This window comes from Macaca mulatta, chromosome 11, assembly GCF_049350105.2.
Source record: "Macaca mulatta isolate MMU2019108-1 chromosome 11, T2T-MMU8v2.0, whole genome shotgun sequence".
NCBI classification, from domain to species: domain Eukaryota; kingdom Metazoa; phylum Chordata; class Mammalia; order Primates; family Cercopithecidae; genus Macaca; species Macaca mulatta.
In genome coordinates this window covers 33,840,952-33,854,350 of record NC_133416.1, presented here as the reverse complement: position 1 = coordinate 33,854,350, position 13,399 = coordinate 33,840,952, and the positions used below count along the sequence as shown (strand labels likewise).

At 40.1% G+C, this 13,399-nt stretch overlaps 2 protein-coding genes across 18 annotated transcripts in view; one reads left to right on the top strand and one right to left on the bottom strand.

Moving 5' to 3' along the window:
- AMN1 (antagonist of mitotic exit network 1 homolog) overlaps positions 1-9,134 on the top strand; it is a 58,975-nt gene extending 49,841 nt beyond the window's left edge. For 4 of the 7 annotated variants that reach the window (XM_015151399.3, XM_015151394.3, XM_015151401.3 and 1 more), the window contains one exon: positions 7,895-9,134. In XM_015151399.3, the coding sequence (XP_015006885.1) occupies positions 7,895-7,968 (74 nt within the window). In that variant the 3' untranslated portion in view covers positions 7,969-9,134. Of the gene's footprint in view, positions 1-6,516; positions 6,710-7,894 lie in introns of all 7 variants that reach the window. The other 3 variants (XR_013400948.1, XR_013400949.1, XR_013400950.1) reach the window with 1 other exon arrangement.
- The window catches only part of ETFBKMT (electron transfer flavoprotein subunit beta lysine methyltransferase), an 88,164-nt gene that overhangs the window by 52,045 nt on the left and 22,720 nt on the right, over positions 1-13,399 (bottom strand). For 4 of the 11 annotated variants that reach the window (XM_077952426.1, XM_077952428.1, XM_077952429.1 and 1 more), the window contains exon 4: positions 12,246-12,608. In XM_077952426.1, the coding sequence (XP_077808552.1) occupies positions 12,265-12,608 (344 nt within the window). In that variant the 3' untranslated portion in view covers positions 12,246-12,264. 11 annotated transcript variants of the gene reach the window in all.

Here is a 13,399-nt window from a genome sequence, read left to right as displayed (position 1 = left end):
GCCCACCTCGGCCTCCCAAAGTACTGAGATTACAGGTGTGAGCCACTGCACCCGTCCTAAAACTTACCAAAGCATTTTAATTCCATTAGGTCTTCAATGATTATCAGTAAGTTCAACTTACATACCTTTGCTAATCTCCTGCAACAGACATGCATTGCCTTTTCTCATAATTATCTAAGCATGTTTCACAGTATTCAAAGACATGGAGGATTTTAGAAGAGCAATAAAGGAGTTAGACAGTCCTTATGTTTTACCCTGAGAGGCAGGAGAATCCAACAGGAAATCTGCCGCTTTCCATTTAGTTGACTTGAATTTTAATCTTAGGATTTGTTCCAACCTGATTTAAAGGACAGTTCTTTTTTTTTGAGACTGAGTCTCACTCTGTCGCCCAGGCCGGAGTGCAGTGGCACCATCTCAGATTACTGCAACCTCAGCCTCCCGAATAGCTGGGATTAAAGGTGTGCACCACCACGCCTGGCTAATTTTTTTTGTTTTTTTTTAGTAGAGATATGGTTGCACCATGTTGGCCAGGCTGGTCTTGAACTCCTGACCTCAGGTTATCCACCTGCCTCGGCCTCCCAAAGTGCTGGGATTACAGGTGTGAGCCACCACACCCAGCCAGCAAGTTCTTTACGTAGATTCTGGATAATATAGATGTCAAGATTAGCCACAAAGAGCCAAAACAGTATTTAAAATTTTTATTATTTATTTATTTATAAATAGAGACAGCGTTTCACCATGTTGGTCAGACTGGTCTCGAATTCTTGGGCTCAAGCGATCCACCCACCTTGGCTCCCAAAGTGCTGGGATTACAGGCGTGAGCTGCCATGCCCAGCCAAAACAGTATTTTAAGACCCAAGTGGTTTGCGTCAGGGTTTCCCTTTAATTAAAGCTGATTCCTTGCTTAAAGGATAACTCATTTTTTTATTTCATATTTTTCTTAATTCTATATTATTCTGTTTCCTTGTTATTCATTCATTTCATTCATTACTAATCCTGCATGACATGTTTATTTTTGCCAGATCACTGTAATGAAACACTAGGACTTTGATCATTATTTGTAAAAATGTGTTCAGCCGTACTTTTTTCACTGTGTGTTCTATAAAAATGTCTAAATTACATTTTCCTTGAACATTTGAAAAAAATACTTTGTTAAAAGTTTGTATTTCTCGGCCGGGCACGGTGGCTCACGCCTGTAATCCCAGCACTTTGGAAGGCCGAGGCAGGCAGATCACAAGGTCAGGAGTTTGAGACCAGCCTGGCCAATATAGTGAAACCCCCGTCTCTCCTAAAAATACAAAAATTGGCCGGGCATGGTGGCGGGCGCCTGTAGTCCCAGCTACTTGGGAGGCTGAGGCAGAAGAATCACTTGAATCTGGGAGATGGAAGTTGCAGTGAGCTGAGATGGCACCATTGCACCCCAGGCTGGGTGACAGAGCGAGAGTCCGTCTCAACAACAACAACAAAAAAGTTTGTATTTCCCATAGTTTCTTCTTCTTCTTGGTGTTCCAAGTGCTCCTACCATGAATCTTTCAAAAAATGCTCTCCATCTATATTGTCATAGATTTTTACAGAGGTGGTCAACAGTTCCTTAGAGGTTGGGAGGCAGAACGCTATACCTTTCCTCACCCATCATAAGGATCAAGGCTGACAGTCCTATAAGAAAAGTGAGGTTAATAAGAGAAAGGCGTAACAGGTTTATTTGGTCAAAGATTATAGGAGACTTCAGAAATGAAGAGCCAAACACCTAGGGAAAACTGCTTGTTTTTATGCTTATGAAGCATGGCCAGCCATGTAGAGATGTGACTGGAGAAGAGAATGAGCTAACAGTAACAGAGTGGAGAAACCCAGCAAGGCCTGTTTGTTCAGATTCTTCTTGGCCTTTCTGTGTGACATTCCTTTTTCCAGGGTATAGGGCGGGGTCCACTCTGGAATGAGGGCCTTAGGATCTCCTATCCGACGGGGGTACGTCAGAGAATTTCTTTATGGCCAGCTCCTGGGCAGAAAGGCTGGGGAGGTTTAGAGTAAGATTTGTAGGTTTTATGTCTTCCTTTGGGGAAAAGAGTTCTAGTTTCTGTGACCCACCTTGGGGAAGAGCAATCCTGGTTTCTGTGACTCACTTGGGGAGAATGAAGGGTAGGAGATAGGAGGGCAGGAGAAGGTCACAGACCTTGGTTCTGAGGCGGATTCTGAGGCCTTCCAATGTCCTTTAGTTCAAAGTACTCAGCATGCCAAAGTGCCATACTTTGGGGAATCCTTTTCTGAGCCCCAACAAGGTCATCTATACAACTCCTTCATTTTAAAGATAAGGGAACAGAGATACAATTGATTTAAGTGGCTTGCCCCACATCTTAGAAATAGTTGATAGAACTGGAAGTAAAACCTAAGTCATCTGAACCACAATCTATAATTCCTTCCTGAGCCTCTAGTGTAAACTGGCTTAACTGTTACTAGGATAGGGAAACAAATAGGAAGGTGACATCAAGCATCAGTCGTGTGATTAGCATAAATGACCCGTTAGCTCTTTTTCAGTCTGGAGAGTACGTGTTTCTTTTTTCTTTTCTTTTTTTTTTTTTTTTTTTTTTCTTTTTTTTTGAGACGGAGTCTCAGTCACCTAGGCTGGAGTGCAGTGGTACAATCTCGGCTCACTGCAAGCTCCGCCTCCCAGGTTCACGCCATTCTCCTGCCTCAGCCTCCCGAGTAGCTGGGACTACAGGCGCCTACCACTACGCCCGGCTAATTTTTTTTGTATGTTTAGTAAAGACAGGTTTCACCGTGTTAGCCAGGATGGTCTTGATCTCCTGACCTCGTGATCTGCCCGTCTCGGCCTCCCAAAGTGCTAGGATTACAGGCGTGAGCCACCGCGCCCGGCCAAGAGAGTATGTGTTTCTATAAAATGTTCTGCTAAGGGATTATGAAATACTCAGCGACCCCATAGTTTTTCCCTGCAGCATAATAAAGGCATTGAATATTCTTATTTAAACCCACAGTCCTAAATACTCTATCTTCAGAGGAAGAAGCTGCCTAAGGAGACTAATATAATACTGCCATCTAGCATCAAAAATTTTAAATTACATAAAAATGTTCCACGCTTACTATTGGAGGGAAAAGCATCTTCCTATAATGTGCAATAGTGAATTCCCACAGAAGAGTGACAAATGTAGACAGAAGACAAATATTTATATATAACGTTTGATAACTAACATATTCACAACTTGGAAAAATGCCAAAATTATTGTAGATACAGCAGCTAAAATGAAATTGGGAAGTGTTGGCTGGGTGCGGTGGCTCACACCTGTAATCCCAGCACTTTGGGAGGCCAAGGCGGGCAGATCATGGGGTCAAGAGATCGAAACCATCCTGGCCAACATGGTGAAACTCTGTCTCTAAAAATACAAAAATTAGCTGGGCATGGTGGCACGCACTTGTAGTCCTAGCTACTTGGGAGACTGAGGCAGGAGAATCGCTTGAACCTGGGAGGCGGAGGTTGCAGTGAGCCGAGAACATGCCCACTGCACTCCAGCCTGGCGACAGAGTGAGACTCCATCTCAAAAAAAAAGAAAGAAATTGGGAAGTGTTAAGTCTCTAATTTTGTTCTTTTTCAAAATTCTGTTGACTGTTCTGGGTCCCCCCAATTCTCATACAAATATTAGAATCATCTTATCAATTTCTTTTTGTTGTTGTTGTTGTTGTTGTTGTTGTTGTTGAGACAGGGTCTCTGTCACCCAGGCTGGAGTGCAGTGATGCCATCTCAGCTCATTGCAGCCTTGACCACCAGGGTTCAAGCGATTCTCCCACCTTAGTCCTCCAAGTAGCTAGGACAACAGGTGCGCACTACCACTTCTGGCTAATTTTTGTATTTTTAGTAGAGACGGGGCTTCACCATGTTGCCCAGGCTGGTCTTAAACTCCTGAGCTCAAGGAATCTGCCTGCCTTGGCCTCCCAAAGTGCTGAGATTACAGGTGTTAGCCACCCTGCCAGGCCCCATCTTATTGATTTCTGCAAACGATAAAAAGCCAGCTTGTATTTTGATATGAATTTCACTGAATCTGTAGGTAATTTGGGAAATATTGCTATCTTAATAATATTAAGTCTTTTGGTCTGGATTTTTTTATTTAGATCTTTAATTTCTTTCAATAATGGCCTATAGTTTTCAGAGTGTAAGTTTTTCACTTTCATTCGATTTATTCCTAAGTACTCTATTATTTTTGATGGCAACATAAATGGAATTATTTTCTAGTTCATTTTTGGATTATTCATTGTTGGTATATAGAAATACATTTGATTTTTATATATTGTTCTTGTACCTTGCTGAACTCATTTATTCTATCTTTTTAGTGAATTCCTTGGGATATTGTATACACAATATAACATCATCTACAAATAGTTTTAGTTCTTCCAACCTGAATGCCTTTTCTTTTTCTTGCCTAATTTCCATGACTAGAACCTCTGATACAATGTTGGATAGAAATGGCAAGAGTGGACATCCTGGCGGGGCACGGTGGCTCACGCCTATAATCCCAGCACTTTGGGAGGCCAAGGCAGGTGGATCAGGTCTCAAACTGCTGAGGTCAGGAGTTGAGACCAGCCTGGCCAGCATGGTGAAACCCCATCTCCACTAAAAGTACAAAAAATTAACTGGGCGTGGTTGAGGGCGCCTGTAATCCCAGCTACTCGGAAGGCTGAGGCAGGAGAATCACTTGAACCTGGGAGCCAGAGGTTGCAGTGAACCGAGATCACATTATTGAACTCCAGCCTGGGCAACAAGAGTGAGACTGTCTCAAAAACAAGAGTGGATATCCTTGTCTTGATCCTAGGGAGAAAACATTTAATTTTTCACTATTAGCTATAGGTTTTTCTTGTTTGTTTTTGAGACAGGGTCTTGCTCTGTTGCTCAGGCTGGAGTGCAGTGACATGAACACACTCACTGCAACCTCTGTCTCCCAGGCTCAAGCAGATCCTCCTACCTCAGCCTCCTGAGTAATAGGGACTACAGGCATGTGCCACCACACTCAGCTAATTTTTAAATTTCTTTTGCAGAGACAGGGTCTCACTATGTTTCCCAGGCTGGTCTTGAACTCCTGGGCTCAAGTGATCCTCCCGCCTTGGCCTCCCAAAATGCTGGGATTACAGGCATAAGCCACTGCACCCTGCCCGCTATGGGTTTTTCATAGATGCCCTTTATCAGGTTGAGGAAGTCATCTTCTATTCCTAGTTGGTTGAATGAGCATTGGTTTTTGTCATCTGGTGTTTTGTTTTGTTTTGTTTTTTGAGACTGAGTCTTGCTCTGTTGTCCAAGCTGGAGTGCAGTGGCAGCATCTCAGCTCACTGCAACCTCTGCCTCCTGGATTCAAGCAATTCCCCTGCCTCGGCCTCCTGAGTAGCTGGGATTACAGACACCCACCACCATGCCTGGCTAATTTATTTTTTGTATTTTTAGTAGAGACGGGGTTTTCCCATCTTAGCCAGCCTGGTCTTGAACTCCTGGGCTCAGGTGATCAGCCTCCCGAAGTGCTGGGATTCCAGGCGTGAGCCACTGCACCCAGCCAAATGGTGTTTGTCTGTTGAGATGATCATGTGGTTTTAGTTCTTTGTTCTATTAGAATGGTGTAGGTGGTAAGCTGAATAATGCTCTCACCCACCCAATGATATCCATGTTCTAATGCCCAAAATGTGAGTATGTTATGTTACATAAGGTTGCCAATGGAATTAAAGTTGCTAATCAGTTGATTTTTAAGTAGGGAGATCATCCTGGATTATCTATGTAGGCCCAATATAATCATAAGGGTCCTTAAAAGTAGAAGGACAGAGAAGGACCATAGAGATGGCAGCTTGAGAAGGACTATGCCCAATGATGCCCACTTTTTTTTTTTTTTGAGACAGAGTCTCACTCTGTCACCCAGGCTGGAGTACAATGGCGTGGTCTCGGCTCACTGCAACCTCCGCCTCCCTAGTTCAAGTGATTCTCCCACCTCAGCCTCCCGAGTAGCTGGGACTACAGGCGCGTGCCATGATGCTTAGCTAACTTTTTTATTTTTAGTAGAGATAGGGTTTCACTATGTTGGCCAGGCTGGTCTCGAACTCCTGACCTCATGATATGCCTGCCTCAGCCTCCCAAAGTGCTGGGATTGCAGAAATGAGCCACCGCACCCAGCCCAATGTTGTTCACTTTAAGCAGGAAGGAATGCAAGGAATGTGGTAGTTTCTAGAAGCTAGAAAAGTAAAGGAAGTAGATTCTCCTGTACAGCCTCCAAAAAAAAAGATAAAACTTGCCTCTAAAAAGTAATGCAGACCTGCCCACACCTGATTTTAGCCCAGTGAGACCCATTTTGGAATTCTGACCTTCAAAACTGTACGATAACAAATTTGTTGCTTTAAGCCACTAGGTTTGTGGTAATTTGTTACAGCAGCAATAGGACATTAACATAGTATACTCATTGATTTTCAGATGTTAAACTAACCTTGCATTCCTATGATAAATCTCAGTTGGTCATGGTATGTAATCCTTTCTTCTAGTGGCTGGATTTGGTGTGGCGTTTTGTTGAGCATTTTTTAGTCTACATTAATAAAAGATCCTTGTCTGCAGTTTTCATGTGACGTCTTTGTCTGGCTTTGGTATCAGGGTAACACTGGCCTCACAGAAAGAGTTGGAAAGTGTTTCCCCCCTCTTCTATAGCCACCCAGCTTTGTCATGGTTGCCATTTATATGGTATGTCTTTCCATTCTTTTACTTTCAACATAATTTGAACCTATCTTTGATTTAGATTTCCTCTACAATAAACAATAATATTTTTATGACCATCAATAAAACTGCATTTATCTTACTAGCTACTTTTTTAAAAAATGGAATTGTAAACCTTTGTTTTCCCAATGATAATAACTTTTCATTTCTATACACTCTCTGGTTCTCTTACTGGTAATAAACCTTGGTATTTTTGCTTAATTTTGTTTAACTTAAAATAAAATTTTGTCACTGTATATGTTGGGCCCATCTTTTTTTTTTTTTTTTTTTTCCTACTGGTCTGTGAAATCTGTCTAGGAACCACCAAATTACAGGATTTCCAAGACTGGGTTAGGTTGTATATAAAACATAAGTTGTATATAAAACATAAGTTGTATCTATGGAAACAAGTCTGTTAAACTTATGAGTAATATTTAAACTAACAAAATTTTATCAGTATTTTTGCTTTAATTCAGATTTTTTAAAGACATCCTAAAACTAGGATGGAAACCATATCAAAATCACGACTGTACATTGTGAAAAACTGAAAACATCTAAATGTCCAATAATATAGATCAGTTAAATTACAGTGTATTTATATAATGGTTATCTATTTAAAATCATGTTTTATAATAGTATTATACAGACATGGAAAAATGTTCAACTACAGGTCAACCTGTCACATTCTGGTGACTAGTACCTCCTCTAACCCTTTGGGTGTGTTGCAGCTTCCCAAGGTGGTTTAATTGGCTTTCTTTAATCCTACTTTTTTGGTAAATATTCCCTTAATTAAATGCTGTTCAGTCACTCCACTTTAGTGAATCATCTATTTCCAGCTAAGATCCTGAAAAAAGTTATTAACCATTAACACAGGTTAATGGTGAAATTGCACCATTACTCTGGTTGGTGGAATTATGATGAAATTACACAGAAAACAACAAATGCCTGTTTTTTTTTTTTTTTAAACAAGTAATACTGTGATAGGTGCACTACACCTAATAATAGTAAGGGCTACCGTTAATTATTAGCGAGTTAGTTGTATACTGTGCTTTATAGATCACCTCCTTTAATCCTTTAAATAACTGTGTATTAATATCATCTCCAGTTAGACATGAGGAAACATTAAACATTTATTATTGTCAATTAATATATTGTCATTGTTTTCTTTTATAGATCATTCACGAGAAGTGTTGGAGCAATTAGTAGGCCCAAACAAACTAAAGCAAGTGACATGGACTGTTTATTGATGCTTTTTTGAAGATGATCAATGCTAGGAAAGCTTATCAAAACTACTTTCCCAGGAAACCATCTATAGAGATTTGCATTCTATTTAATGTTAACACTACTTTTAATTATTTTATTGTCTTAAGTTATAACTCTCAGAGAATTAGCTGAGTCTTGGTATATACATGTTTGTGCTTTACTCTTAAACATCTTAATAGTGCTATTATTCTATATCTGTTGGATGAGTCATTATTTTTGAAATGATAATCCTAGCATGAACTCTGATCTATGGTGTTGGATTTTGTTTTTAAAATAACTTTAAAATTAACTGTTTTCCCTTGAGATTTCCTTCTCCTATGTAGGTATTTGAGTTATTGTTGTAAGCTTACCTGTAAGTATAAACCTTGGGAGAATCTAAGTAAACATATTTCTAAAAGCATAGTTACCTTCCTATTTTCTGGCTCTTACCTTCCTGGAGTATTTAAATACCCATTTGCCAAAAGCAGACCTGAACATCAAGCCTGTTAATTCTTAAAAGAATTTAGGTATTTGTTTCACTGAAATGAAGTGACTTATTAGCCATTCAGTGTATTAGTATTACAGAGGCTCTTGCCCAGCCTCTTAGTTCATTGAATTTTATGGCTACTCTTCCCAATTACATTTTATTCATCTGTAAGCTTTCCTTCCTTAGCAAAATTGCATTCAAAAATGTGTAAAAATGAGTAAATACAGAATATCACTACAGAGATTTGTATCCTCAGGTTCTACTGATTTCACATTGTGAAATAAACAGCAAAGGTCTTAGTTTTCAAGTGAAAACTTTTTGGTAATCACAAAATTACCTGACACATACCATGCTTAAACCAACCCCCACATTTAGCATATTCATTTTGCCATGAGCCTGTCTTGTTGAGATTTTCTTAAAAGATTTCTTATTTTGCCTCTGATGTAGTGAAAAACGGGGTAAGTATGCTAACTTTCTTGTGTATGTTGGGGGGTACTTATTCAACTCCATTTCTTGTCCTTACTATTGCTTTATAAATGTGGTATGTTTATAGTGTGGCTATATATGTTGCCACTGCAAAGGTGGCACATATGTATATATGTGCAAAAAGGGTAAGGCCTGTTCTATCTATGAAATTTTTCTAAAGACGAATTCAATAAAATTTAATACTGAATATTTAACCAAGTCAATCGTATTTTCCCCTTTTTGCAGAAACCAGTTTTGACTTTTAAGTTGTGAGCTTCTTTGGGTCTTTGAAGGATTTATCTTCCTAAAACAGTTTGCAGTTTTATTTTCCTCCTTTTTTATGTTGCTAGTTGTATTAATTATTTCTCACCACTCTGTTTAAAATATCTGTACCCCATCTAGTACCCAGTATTCCCTATCACCTTTAACTCTTTTTCTCCTTACTACCTATCACCATCTGATGCCTGTTTTACTTTTCATTTGTTCATTATGTCTCCCTACTCTAGAATATAAATTTTGTAAGGACAAAATATTTATCTTTTTTTTTCATTGCTGTATCCCTATATCCCCAGTGCCTAGAACAGTGCCTGGTATATAATAAGCACTCAAATATTCATTGAATAAGTAAATATGGAAAGAAATAAAGGAGGAAAGAAAAAAACACCCAGTAATACCCAGCCTGGCCAATGTAGCAAGACTCCATGTCTACAAAAAATACAAAATAAAAAATCTAGCCAGGCATCATGGTGGTGCATGCCTGCAGTCCTAGCTACTAAGGAGGCTGAAGTGGGAGGATTACCTGAGCCTGGAAAGTTGAGGCTGCAGTGAGCATGGTCACATTGCGGAACTCCAGCCTGGATGAGAGAGCAAGACCCTGTCTAAAAACAAAACAAAACAAAAACCTCAACAACAACAACAAAAATTTCCAGTCTCTAGTCTGATTTATATGTTCTAATATAAAGAGATTGGAAGTCATCATTCCCATCCTCACAATAAGAATAAAGCTGAATAAACTGAAAAATCAACAACACTTAGATCCTAATTTATTTAAGGTTAAAGAGCAAATGCCTCACATATTAGAAATGCAGATACAAAGAACCACAGCTTACAGGGAGCAGAAGCCTTTTGCTGGAGCCAGTACCAGTAGGAACATTTATGCTATAATTCCTGAGTTGCTGGAGGCTCCATGTGGATGGACTTAAAAATCAACAGCTCTAGCCTGGTGCAGTGGCTCACAATGGTAATCCCAGCAATTTGGGAGGCTGAGGCAGATGGATCACCTCAGGACAGGAGTTTGAGACCAGCCTGGCCAACATGGTGAAGCCCTGTCTTTACTAAAAATACAAAAATTAGCTGGGCATGGTGGTGCATGCCTGTAATCCCAGCTGAGCATGGTGATGCACGCCTCTAATCCCAGCTACTTGGGAGGCTGAGGCAGGAGAATCACTTTAACCCAGGAGGCAGAGGTTGCAGTGAGCCAAGATCGTGCCATTGCACTCCGGCCTGGGTGATAAGAGTGAGACTCTGTCTCAAAAAAAAAAAAAATCAAAAGCTCCAGGAATCTGTCCATAACCGTTATCTCACCAGGTGTAGTAACCCTGCCGTCACTCTGAACCTACACTGCTTCTGGGAGCTGCCTAATTCACAGATTGTTCTTTGCTCAATTAAACTTTGTTAAATTAAAACAAACCAACTCAAGGGGGCCCACTCCTAGGGGAGACACCACACTTTCATAGTTTTACCTCCAGGATACCTACCAGGTTCTCAGGGTGAGGATCAGAGAAAAATCCCTTCTTCTGGTACGAGGATGGGGAAAGTAACCATTTTGAAATATGCCCAAGCATTCAATTCTCCTTAACAAAAGCCAGCTCTCAAGGGAAACTATTTTACTAGAGCCTAGCTGACCTGGGGGAAAGGAAGTACCCAGCTCTAGCCTCCTCTAGCCTTCCTGTCTCACCAAAGGGACAAAAGAAAAGCTGAAAGCACTTGTGAAGGTCACAGCAGGAGCACAGGCTAACTTAACTGACTGAGACTTAATCACAGAACTATAGAACATACCTTCTCCCATACTTTATCACATCAATTAGGCTACTGTATAATAACAGGGAATTACAGGTGAAAAAAACTGTAAGCTTCAGACTCTATATAAGAAGGAATCTCTAGGGAAACTCAAAGATAACAGGGGAGACAATAGCAAGGACACTAGAGGAAAATTTAGCCTGTAATAGCTACACTACAGCAAACAATAGCCCTACCCAGATTTTAAAACCTCATGCTACCTTAGTTTACCTGCTTATTTATCCAATACATCATGTCTAGCTATCAACAAAAAATTACAAGGCATGCTAAAAGACAAAAAAACAGTCTGGAAAGACAAGCATCAGAACCAGACTCAGATATGGTAGACATTTTAGAATTATCAGATCATAAATTTAAAATAACTGATTAACATGCAAAGGGCTCTAATGCGAAAAGCATACAACATGCAAGAATGATGGGTGACATAAGCAGAGAAGCTATAAGAAAAAATCAAAAGGAAGTGATCGAAATAAAAAACACTGTTAGGCTGGTGTGGTGGCTCACACCTGTAATCCTAGCACTTTGGGAGGCCAAGGCAGGTGGATCACCTGAGGTCAGGAGTTTGAGACTGGCCTGGCCAACATGGCAAAACCCAGTCTCTACTAAAAATACAAAAATGAGCCAGGCATGGTGGGGCACACCTAAAATCCCAGCTACTCCAGAGGCTGAGACAGGACAATCACTTAAATGTGGGAGGCGGAGGCTACAGTGAGCTGAGATATGCGCCACTGCACTCCAGCCTGGGCAACGAGCAAGACTCCATCTCAAAAAAAAAAAAAAAAAAAAAGCCCAGAGTTCAAGGTTGCAGTGCTCAATGATTAAGCCTCTGAATAGCCACTGCATTCCAGCCTGGGAGCAGAGACTCTGTCTCTAAAAAAAGAAAATATATATATATTCTTCTATGTTTTGTTTGTTTAATTAAAAGTTACATCACAGTTGTTCTCAACTACAGAAACAGATCCGGCTACAATGTTTCATTCCTCTGCATTACTTAAATGCTGCCACCATTGAGTATGGCATTGTATAATCATATTTTTTCAGTGGTTAAAATAGAAAAAAATGCAGATAGAGATGTGTATAATTGGCATGCACAGAAATACAGAACCAGTTACATGACAAAAGCAAAACTCTAAACCTTCATATTTTAAAAACAAGATTTGCTGTTTAACAAGAATTACATTCATTAAACTGGAGAGTATCTCCTATAGAGAAAACTCTTAGAGTCAGATCCAAACATTACTATATTCATACCTGGAAGCACTTCGACAACTCAAGGCTGAAAATCCCACACTGTGCTTGTTGTCAGTCCACTGTTTTCCTGCCTAGTAGGCTCCAAAAGTGAATATTCTACCACTTTGTGCAGGTGATGCTGAATGCTGTGTCCACTGAACTGGGGCCGCCCAGGATCACCAATCAGTACTCGAGTTCTATAGGTCCAGAAGCACTTCTTCAGCCACTGATGAAGACTATCTGCAAGGTTTTCATCATAAAACATATCGCCAAGAACAACAAGGTCCCACTTATCTTGTTCCAAATTCAAAATGTTTTGGATTAAAATAGGAAAAGGATTCAGTCGGTTCAATTCACAATTTAGTGTAATAGCCATTCCTGCAACTTAAAAAAAAAGAAAAAAAAGCACAAAATGAATTGGTATATGCTAGGCTGTTAAAATTCCCTGTTGATTAAATAATTTAAAAGATCTGCTAACAATATATTTTCCTTCCTTTTTGTTGAAAGTTGTTGTTTAAAGAAGTATAAAGGTTATCTCAATATAAGCTATACCACAATTTCCAAATATATGACTGGATATCCTGAAAACAAAACAAACAATTCAAAACACCTAGAAATGCTGGGAGTTTTAGGAATATTTGCTGATTTCATTAACCAAAATATTGTGGTTTTTACTGTGAACAGGAAAACAAGCCTTGGGCTTGATTGAGCATGGCAATAAATTAGAACTGAGACCACTTGGCTGAGCGCAGTGGCTCACGCCTGTAATCCCAGCACTTTGAGAGGCCGAGGCAAGCGGATCACCTGAGGTCAGGAGTTTGAAACCAGCCTGGCCAACATGGTGAAACCCTGTCTCTAATAAAAATACAAAAATTAGCTGGACATGGTGGTGCATGCCTGTAACCCCAGCTACTCGGGAGGCTGAGGCAGGAGAATCACTTGAACCCAGGAGGTGGAGGTCGCAGTGAGCCGAGACCATGCCACTGCACTCCAGCCTGGCCAACAGAGTGAGGCTCTGTATCCAAAAAAAAACAAAAGAACTGAGACTCCTTTATAAAATAAAGGTTTTCAAAGACTATATTCTCAGTGAAAGGGTAGACCAAAAGAAAATCAGATCAAATAAAAACTTACCTGTCTCAGCCTGGGTTCTAATGGAATAAAAATCACCCTCAAAG